The 21,774-nt window shown below is 42.4% G+C and overlaps 5 protein-coding genes across 9 annotated transcripts in view; 2 read left to right on the top strand and 3 right to left on the bottom strand.

Annotated features, from left to right (window-relative positions):
- Positions 1-2,263: 2,263 nt before the first annotated feature.
- Positions 2,264-2,518, bottom strand: LOC131265971 (uncharacterized). Its single transcript, XM_058268288.1, has 2 exons — positions 2,501-2,518; positions 2,264-2,437 (listed from the first exon to the last, which is right to left on the bottom strand). Exons 1-2 carry the CDS (start codon positions 2,516-2,518, stop codon positions 2,264-2,266), a joined length of 192 nt encoding a protein of 63 aa, XP_058124271.1.
- A 500-nt stretch (positions 2,519-3,018) lies between these two features.
- The window catches only part of LOC131265968 (palmitoyltransferase ZDHHC16), a 46,568-nt gene continuing 27,812 nt past the window's right edge, over positions 3,019-21,774 (bottom strand). The window contains exon 7 of one of the 2 annotated variants that reach the window (XR_009178352.1): positions 3,019-3,034. The gene's annotated coding sequence lies outside the window, so the exon portion shown is untranslated. Of the gene's footprint in view, positions 3,035-6,878; positions 6,896-21,774 lie in introns of those variants that run through there. The other variant, XR_009178353.1, reaches the window with a different exon arrangement.
- On the top strand, positions 10,042-16,025 carry LOC131265966 (85/88 kDa calcium-independent phospholipase A2). 4 transcript variants are annotated; one of them, XM_058268282.1, is made up of 11 exons: positions 11,537-11,599; positions 11,817-12,018; positions 12,101-12,191; positions 12,278-12,448; positions 12,524-12,658; positions 12,725-12,905; positions 13,291-13,466; positions 13,581-14,159; positions 14,250-15,032; positions 15,110-15,233; positions 15,433-16,025. In XM_058268282.1, exons 1-11 carry the CDS (start codon positions 11,554-11,556, stop codon positions 15,663-15,665), a joined length of 2,721 nt encoding a protein of 906 aa, XP_058124265.1. In that variant the 5' UTR covers positions 11,537-11,553; the 3' UTR covers positions 15,666-16,025. The 4 variants fall into 4 exon arrangements, with proteins under 4 accessions (XP_058124264.1, XP_058124265.1, XP_058124263.1 ...); XM_058268281.1 differs by lacking the exon at positions 11,537-11,599 and adding an exon at positions 10,042-10,242 and having other exon boundaries at positions 13,276-13,466; positions 13,581-15,032; XM_058268280.1 differs by having other exon boundaries at positions 13,581-15,032.
- On the bottom strand, positions 17,677-18,387 carry LOC131265008 (protein A16-like). The gene is made up of 3 exons (XM_058267269.1): positions 18,264-18,387; positions 18,023-18,199; positions 17,677-17,936 (listed from the first exon to the last, which is right to left on the bottom strand). The coding sequence occupies exons 1-3, from the start codon at positions 18,385-18,387 to the stop codon at positions 17,677-17,679; spliced, it is 561 nt and encodes a 186-aa protein (XP_058123252.1).
- Positions 20,024-20,704, top strand: LOC131265969 (protein A16-like). The gene is made up of 3 exons (XM_058268286.1): positions 20,024-20,147; positions 20,227-20,433; positions 20,493-20,704. Exons 1-3 carry the CDS (start codon positions 20,024-20,026, stop codon positions 20,702-20,704), a joined length of 543 nt encoding a protein of 180 aa, XP_058124269.1.

Below are 21,774 nucleotides of genomic sequence, written 5' to 3'. Positions count from 1 at the left end.
TTGAAAATGTTTCATCCAAAACAGAAGAAAAAAAACAAATGAAAAGACATAATTTGTTTCCCCACCAACCAATTTGGTTTCATCTTACGGGCGGACAATGTTACAGCTTTCATCTGACCCGTGAAGAAATTCAGTATAGCCGGTTAGCGACGCCGTATTTCTCTGTCAAGGTTAAGCGGCTGGACCGGCCAAGGAGTGTGATGACTTCACGTGGAGAAACTCACACGATTGACGGACCTCTTCCAACCAGTTGCGTCTATTCGATAAATTATTCAATGCATTGGTGATTTCGAGCATTAGGAAACCACAAAACAAAATTATGCAAAAATGTTAAAGGACCGAAAGGTAGTGCTTTTCGAATGATTAATACTTTGATAGCAAAATTAAAATGGAAAACGATAAGTAACGGTACTTTACAATCAACCCAACTGTAATATTTTGTGTTTCACATGAAAATAACTCTACGAGGAGATATTTACACACATTACTTTGATATGAAATGCGTTTGAACGATGGATGAAATGGAAACGAATGATCAAACAGGTAGTTACACAAGAAGTAATTAAACCTGATAGGTTTGCAACTCTATTAACGTGACCGAAAGAGTTTACACGCGTCATTTGTCAATTCAAAACGCGTTTTAATCGTGCGTGTTTCCAGCACTGACAATGCACACAATTGGAACAGATTGAAAATCAGATCGCTATCTGTTGATCCTCCATCGATCGTGCGTAGTACCGATTACGTTAGTAGTTTGCTGCCTTAAGTGGGCCTCCATTTGTGCCTTTTGTGAGCGAGGCGATAAAACTGTACTAAATTAACACTTATATCCAAAGAGTAGAATGCTTGCAAACCACAGGGAAAGAAATGACCGAACAGATGGAGATGTGATTGGCTTGTTGACATTGATCGATGGTTTGTTTATTTGATTGCTCCGTCAGCTGGAGCTTCAAACATAGCCTAAGGTGCTTCATTAAAGCTAATAAAATGGCGTTGGGGATTAAATGGAATGGATTTTCCTTTTCCGCACACTTTCGAAGAACGCAAAATAATTAACCAAACCAAAACAGAGAGTTCAGTATGCATTTACGGATGACAGTTATAGGCCTCTATCGAACCGTGTTATCGAACCCTCATTTATGGTCGGATGAGCCTTCGGAAGAATTACAAATTTCCACACCGGCTGGCAGTGACCTTGCGGTGGGTTGCGTCCATCGTGCCAGCCATTTTCGGCGTTAGGCCTCCAAAAGTCAACCAGCTTCCCCGACGAGGAACCCGTCCGTCAATTTACATGCAGCTGCGAAGTATGCAAATTTCCTATGTAAATCGAAATCGAAAGTGCGCGCCACAGGGGACAACCACTTCGGTCGGTTTGGGCCACAAAGCCATCTGTCGTAATCCTGCGCGAGTCCTACACGCCATGCGGTACGTACGCCCCGTAAAGGGCACCAGCCCGGGTCAGGTCGGATCGGTTAGTAGGAGGATGGGTTGGATTAGGAAAGCATTTTGGCATTGGAACGATAAAAGTGGGCTCCGAACGCATCCGATGTCAACCGGATGGACGATAAAGTACCATGCCACCTTCGCTAGGGTGCGTAAGGATTAACATTCATGAGAACCGAGCTACTTTAAACAATGATCTACTATTAATGGACTGAATAAAATCCAATGGAATGAAGGGTCGCGCCCTGCTCCATCTTTTTAAAATTATCTAAAATAAAACTCAATTTATGAAGGTCACTTCTAAACGAAAATGGTAAGCGAATAGGAAAAACGTATCTCGTTTCGGGTATGATTGAATGAAATTGTTCTAAAATAACTTTAATAAGAAATTATTGAGGTCAAAACTAAAGGAAAATAAAATTTAAAAAATCTATCATGAACATGAACACACAACTCTTTAGGTAAAAATTGAAGAGAGTATCTTGAGAACATAAGATACCATAACATAACAACTGGCTCGCAATAGAAATGAAGACAAACACAATGGTTAATGAAGAATTTACTTTATACGTAAAAAAAAAGTTAAAATATATATTGCATTGTGGTGGTTCAGGCTGCATCGGTCACACACTCATATGCGTAAGGAGTTGCTCTACAGCTATGCAAACTCCTTGATAATATAGCGTCCAGTGTATGGATCGGTGGAAATGGATGATCTACTGCCACTTTTGCATAACATTTCAGATGGTTAGATGGTAACGTGGAATGGATGTGCTGGACTCTTTGGGTGGGAAAGGGGTTCCTTGCGCGGAACCAGGACTTAGCCAAGGAACAGCAGCTTCTTCAGCTTCTTCAGCTTCAGGAACGCCTGCGGATCCTGCGGGTTGAAGCTGTCGACTTCCGCCTCGTACACGTCCCCGCCGAGGATGGACTCGTCGTTGACTGCAGGTAGTGCCGACACCAACGCCACGGCAAGGACGATCAGGGCAAAGGACTGCAATGATAGGGTTTTAATTAGCACACGAATTCACTTCCAAATGTTTGCGCGATTACGTACCACGAACAGAAGCTTCATCCTGGCGGTGTGTGTTTAGAAGTTTGCTGAGTGCTTCGGTGGGAGGATACTACCCGAGCTCTGTGGTCTATTGGAGATGATGAAGATGGTCGTCCGGTGACACCGAGCTTTGAATGATGGAGTACGGTCAATTGTCGCCGGCTTTTATATCGCACGAGTCGTGCGTGCGTGGTGAGAGCGAAATTGTTTGATCACAGCACCGCCGCCGACGGTGTGGCATCTTGTATGTGAACGTTATGTTATGGGCAAACAAAACTTACGAAAATACGGTCCCGGCCCCGGTCAACCGTAACCCCGGCCGTGTACATCCCTTCGCCGGTTCACTCGAGCTGTGCCCACCGGGTTTCGGTCACCGTCGCCATTATTTCGGTCGATAAGGAGCTCATAAACGCAGCCTGTTTTGGCGAACGAATCGATTTGATGAATGTCACACGCACATGTCTATTTTTAGACTGTTTGGTGCAATAGAAACGCTCAACGATTGTTCACTAGAACTTCCTTATCGTTGTGGGAGGTCTAAAACCGACAAGAAATCATGTTATTTGTGTTAGCATGTACAACGTTTAATGGCATTTTTATCGAATGTTTAGAGTAATTTATAAAACTCCAACGTTTTTATGGAACAAATAAAAAAGAAAATCTGTTTTAAGGTCTAATCATACATTTTGCAAATAAAATAAATTTATTTCAAATAACCTATCTCAAGGAAATGGACACTTAATACTTCTAATTTTACGTTTTCCTAAATCAACGTAAACGTTACGATGGTTTACTCTTCGTATTGCTGCTTAGGAATCGGAACGAAATTGTTTTCAAACAAACTATAATTATTAGCGGACAAAACTAATTGAAAAAAAATCGTGTTATTCGCCTAACCATTTGGGAAGCGAAAAATGTAATTGCTTTCATTTGTAATTAGTTTCTATCTTGTTTATGCATCGCGAAATCGATTTGGATGATACCCGTCTCTGTTCTTTTACATCATGTCTACTTCTCGTAAGAATTAAATCAGGCTAATTAAATAAAAGCTGAACAAAATCTTCATAGTGAAGGAACCTTACACGAAACATTACAACCACAAGAGCCTCATTTTTTTGAAGGACCACTACATTCCCTCCCACAATTCTTCCACTTGTCGTAAGATTAAAATATTGTTTGCTATACCAAAATTAAAAACAAAAAATCTGCAAACAAAATTGTTCAAACCCTCTCTAACGTTCTTCAAATTAATTACAACTACAAGAGGTTTTTCATCGCGACGACCGATGCATTTGAACGACGGATGCTGTCGAGTTCGTCAAGTTTCTCTTTCAAGTACTTCGGCAAACAAACCAACAATGAAGGATGGCGTCCGTGATAAAGTTTCGATTGGCCCAACCACCAAAGCCAACAATTTCAGCCGGCGTAGTCAGCTTCGGTGCAGTTTTCGATTTCGATTGTAATGATTACGTTACGTATGCTAGCATAACCATTTGTAATCTCGCTTCCCCCCGGTCCCTTCCCGGGGCGAGTGGTTTACTTTTCTTTTCACGAAAGATATCACGTTGCATCTTTAGCTCGCTACCGTTGCAGGTAGGTGCAAGGAGGAATGGTATGGGGAAAACGATGGCAAATGCAAAGATGACACGCCGAAGAAGGTTTGTCTAAACCATTTACGTCCTCCAAGGAGTATGCGAGTGCATGTGTGACCGCTTGCGGTCAAATCTATTGCTACGGAAGGCGCCATGCTATGAAGATCCGAAGCGAACGAGAACGAAATCGATATTAATAGCGTACGTTTTATGTTGAGAGACGGTTTGTGTTTCACTTGACCACAACCATAAACTGTTGCCATCCTTTATAGATACAGTTGGGAGAGACTTCTAAACGTTCTGTTCTGTATCCACTTTAAATCTGTTTCGTTTAAATTATGATACTTTACAAGGCATATCAAATATATTCAAACCCATAAGGGAGCATCAAATCAGGAGAAATTGTTCTGCAATCACTTCATAACAAATGAAGATCATTGTTTAGAAAATTCGATTGATTATATGCTCTTGTTTTATGTTTTCGGTTTAAGGGAAATAAATTATTGGAGTGTTATGTTATGTTGTTGTTAATATTATTTATTTCTTTTTCGCTCTTTTTCCTTTTGTAAATTTCTTAGCTTTTTCATATATTTTTCTATCCTTTCATCTCCTTTTTTATTATTTTTTAACTTCCTAAATTGAACTTCTGTTTGTTTTGGTTTCCTATAAAATTATTTTAATACTACTAATCACTCTCCTTCAAAACTACGACGGTTTTAAAATTGATATATTTTAAGCTTAATTTTCAAATACCGACAATGAACCAGAATACATTACCACTGATCAACGAAATTAAAATATTTTAATGATCGCATTCGTTTGCGTCGTGGCCAATTGGACACTTCCTGTTTTGATGAGCCATTCGTTAAAATATGGGGCCGAATAGCCTTCGTGAATAGGTGCGCGAGAGGGTGGAAGTGGGTGCCAGTTGGGGGTTGGCTTGCGATTTTCAAGAAGACGGTATTAGTGGGTGAATATGGTTTCGGCACCGTTGAGCCTAATCTGCTTCAGTTGATTGATTGGTTCAACGTCCTTCAGCAGTCAAGGCGTGTGACGTTTTCTCGCCATTAAATCAATGCAAATCGACAAAATGGGTTTGTTTGTCGCCAAATAAAGAGCTAATATATTTTCATTTCAGCCGAGCGAGTTTGCGGAATACATTAAAGGATTGGAAGTTGGATATTCCAGCCAGAATTAAGGGAATGAATTGATTTTTGCTTTGCTCATTTTAAAATCTTTGAAAAAAGTTGTTTTACCTTAAAAATAAAATTAACAAAGGCCATGCATAATCCAAAACATTATTTGACTCAATCAACCAACTTTATGCATTCCAATCATTTTTTAATCGACTGAAGATCAAGTCTTAAGATAGGATTCCCTTGGTCTAAATTCATATAACCTATATTTAGAGTCAACGTTGAAAATACATTAAAAAATATGTTCCTGAATCCCTTTCCATCAAGCATCTTTCGCTCATCGCAACCTGCTTCTGTAAGTCGTACCATATTTAAAAAAAATGCGAAGAGCGATGAAAAGAAGTAGAAATGGCGTCTTAACTGTTCCAATGAAAGGCGACTTTCAGAAACGGGTTCTACCAGTTTTTGGTATTGTTTGTCGATCAGTTTTACATCCTGGTCTAGACAACATTCAGACTGTAACTTGTTCACTGCGAAGAATTCTTGGGGAAAGAGTTTTCTCCCGCGAGCTACCATTTCCGGGATCAACGACTTGTGAGCTGAAATAGGTGGGCATCTTTAGACCTGCAGAGATTACATGTCCTATGTGAAGCTCTTCAGTTGTCTCATCTCAAAACTACTTCGAAAGTACTGGAAACACGAAGGACAATTATAATTGTACACTTGTGCTTTTCGCATTGATTGTTATGCTGCTAGCTAGTAGCTGGTCAGACCTGTTTTGCCACTGATGCCGAGGTTGGTCTCTTCTTGGCCGGCGGTTAAGCGACTTCACCCGGGGTGGGGCGGTTCAAGGCTGAAAAATTTCACCCTTTTGTTGTGGGGCACGCTGCACTTCTTTTCATGGGAAGTTGTTTAATGATCCAGGAATCATAGTTCGTCTTGAGATAGCTGATTGGTTAAAAGGAAGAAGAAAATTTGTGAAGTTATTTCCGTCAACCTTCGAAAATTTCTAGAAGGAAATAGTGCTGGTAAAAAAATTATGTTCAGCATATGAATAATTTTATTGGACTAGCGTTGGTCAAGCCCTAGTTGTTAATGCAAATATGTATCAGATAGTTTAAGGGTATCATTTACATGACATTGGATATCCTATATCTTCATTGCTTCTCGACTAACGACTGACTACACCTACATCACTTAACGAGATTCCCAATTTTGGCTGATACACTCGATTATCCCGATTCCCACCAAGCACGTTTTGCTTTATTCGGTGATGTATTGGTTCCTCTCAGCCCGGTTAGGTAATCGTAGCTATAAGTGGTAAAGTAAATATTAAACGTTTTTTCCATCAGGGTGTTTTTTTTCCTTCGTACCTTATCTTACCTTTCTTTACCTCTCTTTCTGGGTCCACCAAACTCACGCAACGAAGGGAAACATTCACTGCTGCTGGGTTGCTGAAGCACTTCCAGCATCGTCCACGGATGACTCGGGGTGATCACGACCCGGCAGGAGTACCACAGGTGGTTCGCTCCAAAGGTGTGATAAAGATGCATAGTGGAAGGTAGGGCAAATACACTGCTAGCGCTTACCATGTTGACTTCATCATCATGTATACTGATTAGTAACTAAGTAAAATGTGTTAATTTGTTTCCAAAAATCACTCATACAATCTAAATTTTAAGAAATAGAAGAATTAAATTTGATCATGTAATGTAAAATATGACTGGTAAAATTGGAATGGGATGTTTAAGTTTTAATTTCATTATTTTCCATTTTTAAGCTTGAATAATTATCGAAAATCCGTATTGCTGAGTTTCGATGAAATTTAACTCATAATGCTTTCTATTAATTATCACAATCTAACAAATATGTTCAAAGCCTATGTCGCTGACGACGCGAAACGGCTTAATAGGTCATCGCAGCCAACCGCCGATCGTACGATCGGAACGGTTTGGCTGCGTTGCACCATCCATGATGATAAAAACGCCGCCGTGCCGGCATGCTGACTAGGTTAAAAGCGTTAAGCATAGTCGTAAGAATTTAGGTATATAAGCGCATCGTAGAGTTGAATAAAGGCAGTATTCTACTAAAACGACAACTCGCAGCATAGTGCTTTCGTCGGTGGAAGTGCCACCAGTCGAAAGAAAGCGTTAAGCGCAACACCTATGCCTATGCTAAGTACACATATGTATTAAACATGTAGATCTCAACTGCCAACTCCATTTCACCCCGCCTCACTCTACATCTGGATAGTCACCGTTCGGTTCGCTTCGGAATGTAGTGGTAGCTATGCGAATGGCACTAACGATTTGGCATTGGTATGTGTAAGGATGTACGTGTGCACGAGGAGCACGATAGTGTTTGACGCACCCGGTTCCAGTCTTCAATGAATTCGGTATAGAGTAAATATTTGTGAATGATGCGCGATTTCGGCGCTGAACGCGCAGCTTCAGAAAGCGTGGCCACAGCGTGGATTGTGTATGTGAAACCAGGAAGGGTGGTCACGATGTTGGCGTGCGATTTCGTCATCTCGATATTCGACAAAACGCTCGGAACAGTGAGACCCCACGTGATGCATGTAGGGCCCGCGTGTGTGAGAGGAGTAGGAGTTTAAAGGTTGGGCCGGTGCGGATATCGATTTCGATAGGGTTGCGTCCGAAAATTATGTCCACTATTAGTCAGCCAGCGAGGAGCGAATATTGTCAGTTCCGTAGGTCTGTGGATTATTCCTTGCCCAACGCCTGGTTGCTTCACGGTGCAACGCCAGCATGCGATCCGGAGAACGCATTACTTATCTGCGCTCTTAGGCAATGCGAGTGTGGTATGCGTTATGGTGATATGTCATAAAATAAAATGCGATGCTATTTATAACTAGAAAGCTATGTTACAAAATTTTAAAATGTAATCGTTATAAAACAAGTTTTTTTTTTGTTACAAAAATGTTGATTCCAGTAAAAGAAGCAAAGTTTACGAGCCGCAGTAAAAGATACAAATTTTCACACGAAACATCATTTGTCTCCCTCACAAATAAATACCTCGCCCTAGTGGGGAATAGGTTTGTTGTTGAATTTTAACACATTCATATGCATTTCAAATTCACTTGGTCGTAACGAAAATGATTACAAAATTAGAGCATTCTGGTTTCTTCGTTCGCAAAAGCCTCACTTGAGCAAAGTGGCACACGGTGCAGTTAAACTTCAGCAGAAAACAACGTGACACCAATCACACTACGGTGGGGTCGCAGTGGCAACGTACACCCGTGTCAAGCGGTCACAACTGAATTCAAATCACAATTAAATCCGGCGCCATCAAAAACATCCCCCTCTGCACTTGCGTCTGGAGCTGTGAAAATAGTTGCGTGAGCCGGTGCGTGCACGTCGCACGTGGAGCACCGTTAAGATCATGCACTAAAGTTATATCCGACATGTATTCACATCTTAGTCAATTCTGTCGTGACTCAGAACGTATGTAACGAGGAAACAATTTTCTAAACGCATTGAACGACTCAGATGCTAGGGAAATAATTGTATGCTCATCTACTGCTGATTCATTTTTGTAGCTTGCTGCCTTTCCCACACTTAAAAAATGAAAAAGTACATTGACCTGGATCAACTTTTACAGATTGTACGTGCTGTTGGAACATTACAAAACCTGCGCATAACCGGTTGCATAAGAGAAACCCGCGAAAGCGGTTCTTATCGTCATCCCAGGCGGTCAGGATCTCAAGGTCACTGAATTTCTTCATGGTTTTCCCCCGAATCGTCCCTTAGCAACCTCTTTTTGGTAAGTTTTCGTGAGATCCTGGAAGCAGCAGGCGAAAGGTTCGAAATAATTACGTATCTTTATTCGATGTTTCTCTATCCCGGCACGACCTGTTCCCCCGGGTCATGATGTAGGTCACATTGTATCTCGTTTTTATTTGCTCTGTGATAAGTGTACAGGTTAAGTACCTCAAACCTGCCAATATTGTTAAGGTCAAAAATATATGTAGAGAGCGCTCCGTTGTTGAGTATGCCCATTTTGAAACTCAAAAATCTCTAATTTATAACATTAAAACCTATCAAATGAATTGAAAAGGATTTATGCATACTGCTCGATGAAACATGCACATTTTAGTTGACGAAACATGAAAATATGTGTACTCAATAAGCATATGTAAACTTTTTTTACATTTTTTTTAGAAAAGCCCCACGTGTTAACTAGCAACTTAAAAAGGAATCGTTCAAATGGAGCATTTGACATATTTGAATCACTCTCAAAGCGCACATCTCTAGCACTGTGCTGTGACTGTCAAAACATTCGGCGATGTTATTTGAAACGATTATTTTCCGTTCGCTATTATTTATTCGTTAGCAAATCAAACCGATAATTTGATTCTTTTACTATTCTATAAATGTTTTATTATGTCTTGAATAGACCATTCGTTTGAGGGGTAAAATTGGTTAAGTTGCTAAAAAGTTATTTTCAAAATAGATTTTTTAAACCAAAAATGCAAATCAAGGTTGCTTTACCTTTCTTCATCCCTCCCGTTCTCAATCACGAGACACGATGGTAAAATTTTACCTTTTACACAGTTGCGCATCTTGAAAAGACCAATCATTTCAGGGATCATTTGTGAAAATCGGTCAAGCAACTGAAAAGTTATCCAAGAATTGGCTATTTTTGGAAGTGCCACAAGTGGAAACATTTTGTTGCAAGAACCTTGTTCCTGTGTTGACAGTACCATTTTCCCCGTTGAAACGTCGGAGTTTGTAAGCGATTGACCTAGTAGTAGATTCAGTGTTAAATAAAACAGTTCTATAGTGCTACTCGCTGAAATAGTGCAGAAGGTGACCGTTTTTCGGTCCGGATCGTATACGTCTCCACCAGTGGTACAACGTAATCAAAACAGTGAAAAGTGTTGCCGTGCGAAAAGACAAACTAATGCAACTGTGCACTGCACTTCTTATCAGCACCTAAAGCAAAGCATAGGAAAACACATCCGGGCAAATTTGCAAGCAGAGAAACATGTTGAACGGTGAGTGCGTAACAGAAAACGTGGATAAAGGCTACTATCAATATCAAATTATGCCCCTAGATTAGACCTTCTAAAAAGTGTACGTAATATGAACAAAAAATGTTTGTTGTGTACAGAGTTCAGCATGTTTACGATTTCGTTTGCGGACAGCGAATGATTCAATCCCGTGTCGGATTGCAAACAAATGAGTCACCAGCGCTACTTTAAGCCTTTCTTGTACGAAATCATAGTTCTAGGTAAACAGCTCCGGCCTGCTCAGTCTGCAGCATGATGAATTTCCCGTGGCGATTTGCTTAATTGGGCGAAAAGTAAATGGGGAAAAATAAATAAAAAAAGTAGCACTCAAGCAGTAACAACACAAGCGCACGAGCAGCTCCCCCGGTCGTATGCTGGAAGTTTTCTTTATCTCGTTCCCTCGCCCAACATTAAATCGATATGACTCAACTAATATTCCGCCAAAGAAAGTTGGGGGTGTTTTTCGCCTCCAACTGGCTGGGATTAATGGCACAGTGTATTACATACTTCCATGGTTACCCTTCTTTTTCTCCAGGGCTGTGGAAAAACCCTCCAATAGTCGAAAGAGATTTTATGCAAGGTACATATTTGTCTCGAAGTCTTTTCTTCTCCCCCTCCTTGCTGTGCCAGTCGTATTTAAGTAGGAATTTTGCTTTTGCAAATAGCATTTTGAAGGGCAACACTCAATGTCATGTGCAGTCATCAAAACTGTAAAACGACACTCGACATTCTTTGCGGGCCCCGAAAGTTGCTCGTTGCTAACGAATCCTGTTCGCTAAAAACGTCGGCCTACTCAGGTGCGACACCACGCGTCACGGTTGATCTGGTGCACATGCTTGCGGATACGGTTTCATCCTGAACCTGGTGATCATAGATACCCGGTCCTATTTCGGGTCGCTTGGTTGGTTATCTCTTGTAGCGCTTTTCCGTTTGTTTTTCACTTTGTTTGATGTACACACTGTGCTAGTTTGACTGTATATTCTCATCATGGATATTGCCATATTTCCACTGTCATTTGGAATCTTTTCAGTTCCCCCATCGAAGCCTACGCTCAGAATTTGAATTCTCGCTACATTTTAGATCATTTCATGACTTTGCTTGAAACAATCCTCAAACCCATCCACGAGCTCGAGTTCGACGGTTAATCATCTACCTCATATCACGCAAACAGAATGTCTTCTCCTCTTCCCGTACCTAGTACTTAATTAGGACGTCTTAAACCATACCCAGTATTAAACGTTGTTACACGTGTTGCCTACACTCATCGAAGCGGTAGAACCTTCGTAATAGCTCCCAATGGAAATGGCTTGGCTTGGTATCGGTGCGCTGGCATCTGGTTTAGGTACAACATGCTCAATACACCCGTACGATCGACAGCAGCTAGACCTAACAAAATTTCAAAACTTTGTTCTCATTCCCTTATTTGAATTTATTTTACGTTTCCGCTTGGTACACGCGCGCCACACACAAAACACACCTCTCTCTCAAAACGGCATGCCGCAATGCATCCATGTTGCAACCAAACCACCCGCCCCTCCCCCAAAACGGCAACCGTACAGCGCTCCAGCGGTTCCTGGGAGGTGATGCGCCGCCGAACAAAGTACAGGAGGTGAAAAATGAGTCCTACGTCAACCTGCCGGTACTGCAGCGGAACGAAACGATGCGCCTGTTCGCGCCGAATCCGAATGCAGCCGATAAGAAGCCGGTGTATGAAATCATCCTCGAGCGACCGCACTCGGAAACGTTGAACACGTCCTACAGGTAGTTGGTTGTGTTGTTTGGAAAGATTGGGAACGCGAGCCTTCGAACTAATCTTGACTCTTCCGTGTCTACTCTTGGACAGCTTGTATCGCGCACCGACGCAGGCGGCAGCGGAAGAAAAGTTCGAAGCATTCCACCAGCGTCTGCCGGAGTTGGTGAAAATCGTTCGAGAGGTAACTCAAGAGCAGATTTTATCCGAGAGTACGAGCTATTTATTAATTGATTGTTTTCCCTTTTATACACCCGTTTCCTTGTGCAGATGTACAACATTAATGGCTTGCAGAAGCTGTGCGATACGCTGATCGAAAATCCTTCCTGGTCGCTGGCGCACGTGGTGGCTTTTTACAATCTTACCGACTACATTTCGAATCCTAGTATAATTGATTTTCTCGACTATGCAGAATACTCCGACATGTTGACGCCACTGCAGGTAAGAATCCATGCGAATTGCGGTTCACTTTTTCAGAAATGAAAACCTTATGTTCGATTTTTATTCTTTTCAAAGGTGGCGGTGAAGGCGAATAATATTGAATTCGCTAAAGCGTTGGTGGTATCCAACTACTGCAACCTGGATCACTTGGATAAGAATAGCAACTCCGTGTTCCACTATGCGGCTAGCACAACCAAAGAAATGATCAATGTATGCGAATGTGAAACCTCATCGGTTCTAGTGCGCTAATTTTAATTGCCTTTTGTTTGCTTCTAGCTTCTGACCGCCAAAAGTATCTCCAACTTAAACCATTGCAACACCGATGGCTACACGCCACTTCATCTGGCCTGTTTGGCCGATAAACCGGACTGCGTGAAGGCGTTGCTGCTGGCCGGGGCAGACACTAACAAAATGGCCCGTAGCGCCGGTAACGCCTACAACAAAGCGATACCAACAAGTACGTACACCAACGAATGGACCTTATGAATGTGGCTAAACAATATTCGATTTCTTTTCGTCATTTGCTTCCGTTGTTTTATAATGTTTCGCTTTAATTTTTTTCCTTCCTTTCTGAAGCCTGCACTGATGGCAAGTTTGTGGAACTAACGAATTTATTTGTTTATTCTTAATAGCAAACACATGCTTTAATAATTCAATCGTTACTTACAGTACTTTCGTGTTCTTTTTATTTTTTGCTTCAATATTCTTTTCTTTTCAATTTACCCCCGTTCCGTTGCCAAAATCGGGGTGCTTAAATACTGACAACTCGCTGCCTTCCCGACCCTTCCCCGTGGTTGTTCCATCCCGACCGGTATAATCAACATTAGAACCTTCTTCTACAGGTAATGTGGCCGACTTTCTCGTTAGCAATCCGAACAAATTGTTCACACAGGACATGAAGCACGGTGGCACACCGTTGCACTGGAGCTCCAGTCGGGAGGTACTGAATTCTTTGATCGAGCGTGGATGCGACGTGAATTTGGTGAATTTTAATGGCCAAACACCACTTCATGTGATGGTGAGTTGGAGGTTCAACGTTTTTGCTTAAGTTTTCACTCATGTTGCGAGAAAATCTGTTGCCCGTTGTGTAGTTGAAACTAAAATAATAATGCCAATTGGTTTATAATTACAGGTGGCCAGAGACCGTTTGGAATGCGTTGTTGCACTGCTCGCTCACGAGGCGGAGATAGACGTGGTGGACAATTCCGGCAACACTCCGCTGCACATCGCCGTCGAGAAGAAACTCATCCCGATTGTGCAGTGTCTGGTGGTGTTCGGAGCGGACCTCAACAAGCCGAACAAGGACGGGAAAACGCCCCGCCACATGGTCGGCAAGGACGACAACGGATCGAAGGAGGCGATGATACTGTACATTCTGCACTCGGTCGGTGCGAAACGATGTCCGGAAAAGGGCAGTGGTAGCGGCAGGTGTCCACCAGGTTGCGCGGCCAACGGCTCGTATAACGGTATACCGCCGGCCCAGCCGGAAACGAGTGAACAGCGCGAACACATCCAGCAGGTACTGGCATGCACGAGCAACAGCAAGTCGCACCGTAACAGCGTGCCCAGCCTGATCTCGAACACGATCCGAGCTTCCATCCCAGAGGAGCGAGAGCGTAGCCAGCCGAAAACGGTCGACGTCAGCCAGGAGCGGAAGGGGGCGAGCATGATGGATGCGCTGCTGTCAATGTTCACGAACAAAGTGGAAGCTGTCTCGAAGCCGACATCACCTAGTGCATCGTACTCATCGCTGAAAGGTGGCGTGGCGAACTTGCTGGGCGACTTCGATATCGGTGACGAGCCGATGCTGACGGACGATGCAAGCGCTTCCAGTGTTGCTGGCGAACCGGCTAAAACGCCAGACGGCGCTGAATCGAGCAAACACCACCATCAACAGCAACGCTCGTCGAGCGATGCCGGTTCGATTGGTGCAGGACAGCACACTTACGCCGGCCGGGGACGACTTCTGTGCCTCGACGGTGGAGGCATTCGTGGGCTCGTGCTGGCACAGATGCTGCTCGAGATAGAGAACCTCTCCGGGACGCCCATCGTGCATCTGTTCGATTGGGTCGCAGGCACCAGCACCGGCGGCATACTGGCACTCGCGTTGGGTGTCGGCAAAACGATGAAACAGTGCATGTGCTTGTACTTACGCATGAAGGACCAGGCGTTCGTCGGCATGCGGCCGTACCCGAGCGATCTGCTCGAGTCGGTGCTGAAGGATCAGCTAGGCGAGTTTACCGTGATGACGGACATCAAGCACCCGCGGCTGATGGTAACGGGTGTGATGGCCGATCGGAAACCGGTCGATTTGCATCTCTTCCGCAACTATGAGTGTGCGAGCGACATCATGGGCATCGTGACACCCTCGAGTAATCGGCGGGAGCCGCCACCACCACCCTGCGAACAGCTTGTGTGGCGGGCGGCACGGGCTACCGGTGCCGCTCCTTCCTATTTCCGCGCCTACGGACGCTTCCTGGACGGTGGGCTAATCGCCAACAATCCCACCCTGGACGCCATGACGGAAATTCATGAGCTGAATGCCGCCCTTCACTATACTGGCCGATCGGCCGAGGTAGTTCCGGTAGGTTGCGGCGATCTGGCTTAGCTGAGATATGACTATTCTGATCGGGAGATGTTGATGACATCTTTTACTTGCAGGTATCGGTGGTAGTTTCGCTCGGTACCGGTCTAGCCCCGGTGGTGGATTTGAAGGAAATCGATGTGTTCCGTCCTGGTGGTATATGGGACACGGCCAAACTGGCCTATGGTATTTCTACCATCAGTAAGTATAAAACTGCTTCATTCAGTGTTTGTTTCTTATTTGAAAGAGAATTTTATTTATCTTAGTGTAATAATTCTGAAGAGCTTCACAGAAGTACGTTGTCCAGGCTTGATTGTTTTAACGCAAATGTGTGCCTGCCGGTTTAGACATGCTTGTTATCGGCATGATTGAAATATTTTATTTCTCTCTTTCCCCGCAGCTACACTGCTTGTCGACCAGGCAACGGCATCCGATGGACGCGTGATCGATCGTGCCCGGGCGTGGTGCAGCATGATTGGCGTACCGTATTTCCGGTTCAATCCACAGCTATCGGTAGATATTGCGATGGACGAGAAGATCGACGAGCCGCTGATCAACATGCTCTGGGAGGTGAAAGCGTACATGCACAGCAATCGAAAGCAGGTCATCGAGTTGATCAATCTGCTCAAATAGCAGTAAGGGCTGGCAGTACCGTAGTAAATCTTACAGTAAACCACAGCGCTATAGCTATCCGTACCACCCACCACCCAACCACCCACCCACCCACCACATAGAACACGCGAACCCACCCACACCCGAGGAGCATTAGAATGCGAATTAGAAAGTTGGAAACAATGCTACTTACCTCCTTTTTTCTGTGAGTCGATAGAACTAGTTTTCAGCGAACGCAATGCGAGTTCGAGTACGAATTTTCGTAGCATACATACGGTTGAGGCTACAAACCGATGAGTACTGACGTCATTGACAATATCCTTAGAAAACGCGCGAAATTAATCGTTGGTAGCGAAGGAACGGAACCTATGGCGTCTAGGTACAGCCATCGTTCGGGTTTGCACGGAATGATGGAATGAGGCTAGCTGCGCAGTCCGGCTATACGCAGGAAGGGGGTTTATTTAATATTTTAGCTGAGCCTGTGCCATCGCGGAAAGCAGGAAAGGATCCTGAGAAGTATGTCATGAAACATGAACCACAAATACCTTTGATCGGTAAAACATTCGATTGAGTATAGTATAGTTGAACGTGGTCCAGCGACAAAGTGTTCCAATGAATACCGTCTTTCGGCCGCCGTCTTAGTTCCAGTGGAGGGAGTTGTCGTTTCGTTGTCTTGTTGTCATTAGCATGTAAGATATTGGTAGACCGATACCGTAGACGGCTTTTTCCTATCGTTATACCGTGAGTCATGAGTGTTTGATGTAAAATTTGAAGGATCAGCTTTGAATAGACAACAAATGGCCAGTGTGTTGGAGATTTTGTGGTCAATGAGGCAAAGCAAAAGAGAGACAGAGAGAGCAGTACAAAAAACTATATGGATTCAATCATCCGGGTCTAGACCGTTTCGTTAATTGACCACAAATGGTACACTTTTATAAACATCCTGTTTTGGACAGTGGCACAGGAAACAAATATTTTTCATTCACCAAATAACAATTGTTGTGATTTATTTATCTAGCGGCAATAAAGAAGTTAAACTTTTGCCCCGCTCGCACCTATAATTAGTTAATTATTGACGGTGGTTCGTTCTCTGAATAATTGTTCTTTCAACATAGTTGAAAGTTATAAGCGTAATAGGCAGAAAATGGTTAAATAATTGGTCTGTGCATTTCAAGAAACTCGATTAACTACGTTGGTTGCTTATGTTTTTGTTTTTTGCTGTGACAAACGTACTCCGGTTAAATAAATGTGTTGTAGACCTCAGAAGAAAAAACCTCAAGGTAAAAGCTTAATTGGCATCGTTGAGGACACATTTTATAAATCTTCCCTAATGTTCACGATGGATAAAGTATGTCGAATAACAAATTACAAAATTGGGTGAAAGAATTCGAATAAAGAGTCACATTTAATCATTACTTCCAGTATTGCAATGGGTACAATATATTTTGGAACAATATGTTAGAAGAAAAATTAAGAAAATACATTAATCAAATGCACCGATTTTGTACATATTACTTTTTTTAAACCTCTCTGGAATTGCAGATGACGACCCGGTAATGGAAAGTAACAAACGGATCTTAATGGTCAGAAAATATATATGACATGGCAAAATATTATTGTAACCATTCAGTACGAATTGTGTTAAATAAAGCGTGGCTTTGTGAAATAAAAAAATTGGTTTTATACCTAGTAGTATTCTTGTTTTCACATTTACTTTCATTCAAAACTGTTAACCGATCAAAATGAAGCTTATCGTAATTTCGGTTTAATATCATCTGTTTTTCGGTTTTTGAAAATTCACAATACAATGAAACAGTAAATCGGGAAGGGTGATTTAACAGGTGGTAATACTCTCCTTTAAAACTATAAAACTATCAAGACAAAAAATGCCTAACACTGACGTATTATTCTTGGCTTTCTCCAGCGGGCCTTCCGATTTATTTACTTGAATCTTACAGCACAGTTTCGGGATGGGCATTATTGAACTAAATAGAGCTAACATAATCGCGTGGTGTGGAAGTTGAAAGCGGCATCAGACGTCCTGCGATTCCTCGCATACGAAGAAAGCATCCGAATCGCACGTTCCAGCAATCCACATGGCACTGCCAAGGTAGAGCGCAATACATTGGTCCGGATCGGTAATTGTTTCACCAGTGAGCCAGTTCTCGAATCCACTCAGATAGCCGACCGGACGGTCGTTGGTGATCCAGTAGTACGTGCCGGTTTCGGCCGGCTTCGCCCCAACATTGGTACCGGCGATCCAGAACGCTGCCTCGAACCCAGCAACCGGCACTAAGGCGCCGGAAGACAAACAGATTGAAATAAGAACATATTCCAACGCCATGTAATGGACGGTTGTAACGAAGGCGATCACTTACAAATTGCCTCACGGACGGCTTTATGGTCTTGGTAGTTTTCGACCGTGGCCAAACGCTGGCCCTTATCTCTGCACAGCTGCCAGGCTTGGAAAAAGTTTGCCACTTCCAGGTAGGCCGTGTAGTTCTTGCTGCTGTACGTCAACGGCGGCAACTGATTGACGGGAAAAGATCGGTGAGCTGTGAAGTGGATGAGCCTAAGTTTAACCGATTTGATTGGCGTTGCACTGTTTGCACTTCTTACCAGTGTCTGCAGCTTCCGGAGCGTAAGCCTTTTTGTCGCTACTACTCGATGGGACACTGGCCACCAGGGAGCAAACGGCGAGCATTCCCACGATCGGAAGTACGTAAACCTGAAGAGATCTCATCCTGACAGATCGTTTGAATGCAATCGTTTCCACTATATCCACCCTAAGCGTCGAAAAACGGAACGATCTTTCGTTGCAGACGGTTGGCCAGAAATGGAACCGGGAATGCGTCGTCCGCATTTTTTATAGTATTTCTTTTTCTTCTTTTTTTCTCCCAGCACAATTTGATAACCTTTTCCGACCGGTGAACGGGCTCCAAACAACAGAAATGTAAAATAAAAAATAACATCGGAACGAAAAACGAGCAACAAGGACCCGGTGGTAAGTCTCCGCCAAGGGATTTTGGGCGGTTCACTGTACGGACAGCTTTTTTTGGTCCCTTGTTTTCTCTGCTTAAACTTGATTTCGCGAAACGAGTTCTCGCATGCGGAAATGCAGAAACTGCAGTTATTCGCCAAAGTATTCAAATTTGGCGAAAAGAAAACGCATCAGGATGGGTGGACAAAGAAGACGGTTGTGCAACCTAAGAATAATCACAAATGCAAAAGGAACGTTGACCCTGAATCTGGGTAACGTAAACTGGTTTCATTGATTTTTATTTATTATATTTTATTCTGCTGGAGTTTCTTGACATGTGGTTGAAACCAACAACCGTTATGTTGAATTCGTCGATATAAATTTTGTTTTTTTTTGGCAACAGAAACATTCAAACCAACCAAAAGATACAGTAATCAACTAAATTTAAAATAGTTCAACTGTAAGCTAAGGCTGATTCCATTTTGAATTTCAGTTGGACATTTGGCCATACCAGAAGATTGTAAAAGGTGTGACCACTAAACACTTAAAAAATCAATATATCGCTTTCACTAGTCACACATATTCTAACAAATACCATAATATATTGGGAACAAGGTAACCGCCCAGCTCGTTAGTCGCTGAATTTAAAAAAATCTGCTCTGTTTTAAATGTTCTACCAATATTTAAATTAAATTGTTCTTCTATAAAATAATGAAAACGTATAAAAATGTAAACAGGTCACAGTCGCCCTGAAAATAGTGCACAATCTATTGATTTTCATTTTTTTTTCGAAAAGGTGCCAGCCTCCAAAAATCATTTGGATACTTTGAAGTTCTTGTAGATGGCTTTACATTTATTTACCAATTTTCATTCAGCAAATCAAACAAGTTCACCTATTTTCTACAATTCCAGTGGAAAATTACTGAATTTTGTAAAGGTATCTCACACAGAAAAAAAGAAATAATGAATAGGAAAAGTATAAAACTTTTGAAAACAATTAAAGTTCTACGAATAACAAACAAATATTAAACCAAATGATTAAACTGAAAGTTAAAAGAAATAGCACATATCATGTGTAGCATATTAATAGCATGTTTGAAGTTTAAATCAAACGAATTAACAATTATGCGATTTGCTTTCAGATCTTCGCGGTTCGTAGGTAGTATATTTATCATTGTTCCTCCAGCATCCCTCTTCCACAGCCAGTGCAGGTCAAGCACACGAGAGTGCAGTACACTCATATCGAGAACGAAAATGCAACATAAAATAACTGGTTTCAATTTGCCGAATTCGACCAGAAATTGCTTGCTTATATAAGGAGGTGCGCCAGCGGTTGCAGTTGACAGTCGCTGCACTCGCTGCCAGCAAACACCACACGGCATCAACTAAAGCGGATAAGATGTTCATCAAGAATGGAAGTGTTCTGGCGGTAGTCCTGATGCTGGCGTGCATCGGTTTAGCGCTAGCGATAAACGTTGTCCGGGAGGAACAGGCGGTACATGTAAAGGAAACTGTTTCGAATGGTAAGCTGTGCCTAGTGAAGGATGGTGAACCTACACCTTCTGCATCATCGCTGACCATTGGTTACTTTGATTACAGCAGCGGCACCGCAGGCTCGCTTCCTGGAGCCGGCCAACTATGGCGTGCGCAAGAAGAAGTTCACCATCGGTACCGGCGGCATCGGGACATTCTTCCGCGCCTGGCGCAACTGCATCGACGAGGACAAATCGCTGGCAACTACCGATTCGGAGGAAGAACAACGAGCGATCGAACGGTTGGTCGGTAAGTGCTATGGCAAATTTTTTGACAGTCGAGATCGTTAACGCATTGACTTGCTTGCTACGGGGAACTTTTCGCAGCCCGACAAGACTCCGAGTACTGGATTGCAGCGACGAATATTGGTTCACCGGTTCCTGAGCTCACTTGGATCACAACAGATTTGATCGTAAAGACAGCACCCAGCTACTTCGAACAAATCGAAGCCACGTGTATTAGCGTTGATCCCGACGGTGTGTGGAAGAACAATGATTGCTACAACACATCGATAGTGCTGCCGTATCTGTGTGAGGAATACTTTTAATGTCCTTAGAATGATTTAAATTCGACGCAATGGAGCTAATGGAGTTTAGTTTTATTTTATAAATACATTTTAAAATTGAAGAATATCACTCCGAGGAGTATTTTATCAAATGCTTATGATTATGGTATTGATAAATAAAATATCAGAACCATGCCATGTTCAGTTGCTTTTTCATGGGGAATATAAAATATGCCGAATTATAAATAGTCCTCATAAAAGCACTTTAATTGAAATTTTAATTTTAATGAAAGTTCTCAACCTTTTTTATTACAAACATTTGGTTTTTGGTCTTGTAATATCCGTGTTTCAAAAATGTGGTCCTATCTAACATGTTGACCTAAATTTCGGTTCAGGATCTAAAAATTCACCATACATCGTACCACTATGCCTAAAAAGTTTCTTTTCACTTACGCAATGTTAAACAGCATGTATTCGCTTTTCGGAGATGAAAATTTTTGTTACCTTAACACATTTACCATTGTGGCCTTTTCGCTTGTTGATATGAAGCGGAAATTTAACTCCATTTTGCAATACAACGACTAACAAGTTCAGCCAATACCAACAAACTGTCCGGAAATTGCATATTATAAGTACTGGGCAAATTACAACTATACAATTGAATGCCACCTATTGCGATTATCACGTGCCTTAGGGATTAGATAAGACCGATAATGCTTATCTAACCCGTACCTCGAGCGATCCAAACGCCATTTTATGATCAAGATGACGCTAGCGAGAAAAGTTGTGTAGAAGTTGGAATGAATGAATGAGTTAGCAAGGGTCAAATTAGCAGACTCATACAGTATTCCTTATGATTATTGTTTGTTTGTCCATTTTGAATTGGTATTGAATTAGTTCGATCGGTAGGATATTAAAGAGAATAAAGATAAACATTAAATTTAGCATTGTATTGCATTGTTATACATATAAAAATAGCACCTAGAGATTTTTTGTACACAGGTGTCTAATTGTTTAGTCTATTCTGAGAGTTTTTTTTGTAAACTATCTAACTTTAAGTAAAGTCATTTTACAAGAAAACATTCAAGAACCGATTTGAATCCTACCCAAAA

The sequence above is a fragment of the Anopheles coustani genome, chromosome 2, assembly GCF_943734705.1.
Source record: "Anopheles coustani chromosome 2, idAnoCousDA_361_x.2, whole genome shotgun sequence".
NCBI classification, from domain to species: domain Eukaryota; kingdom Metazoa; phylum Arthropoda; class Insecta; order Diptera; family Culicidae; genus Anopheles; species Anopheles coustani.
Note: the sequence above shows the minus strand (reverse complement) of the source record. Positions and strands in the feature narration are given on the sequence as shown.

Coding starts and splice junctions, on each gene's coding strand:
- LOC131265966 (XM_058268279.1), top strand. CDS start 11,554: ATGGAAATGGCTTGGCTTGGTATCGGTGCGCTGGCATCTGGTTTAG. Junction 12,192..12,277: donor TGGTGAAAATCGTTCGAGAG/GTAACTCAAGAG, acceptor TTCCTTGTGCAG/ATGTACAACATTAATGGCTT. Junction 15,033..15,109: donor GATCGGCCGAGGTAGTTCCG/GTAGGTTGCGGC, acceptor TTTTACTTGCAG/GTATCGGTGGTAGTTTCGCT.
- LOC131265008 (XM_058267269.1), bottom strand. CDS start 18,387: ATGAGATCTCTTCAGGTTTACGTACTTCCGATCGTGGGAATGCTCGCC. Junction 18,200..18,263: donor TCCGGAAGCTGCAGACACTG/GTAAGAAGTGCA, acceptor TCCACTTCACAG/CTCACCGATCTTTTCCCGTC. Junction 17,937..18,022: donor AGCCGTCCGTGAGGCAATTT/GTAAGTGATCGC, acceptor CCGGCGCCTTAG/TGCCGGTTGCTGGGTTCGAG.
- LOC131265969 (XM_058268286.1), top strand. CDS start 20,024: ATGTTCATCAAGAATGGAAGTGTTCTGGCGGTAGTCCTGATGCTGGCG. Junction 20,148..20,226: donor AAAGGAAACTGTTTCGAATG/GTAAGCTGTGCC, acceptor TGATTACAGCAG/CGGCACCGCAGGCTCGCTTC. Junction 20,434..20,492: donor CTATGGCAAATTTTTTGACA/GTCGAGATCGTT, acceptor CAGCCCGACAAG/ACTCCGAGTACTGGATTGCA.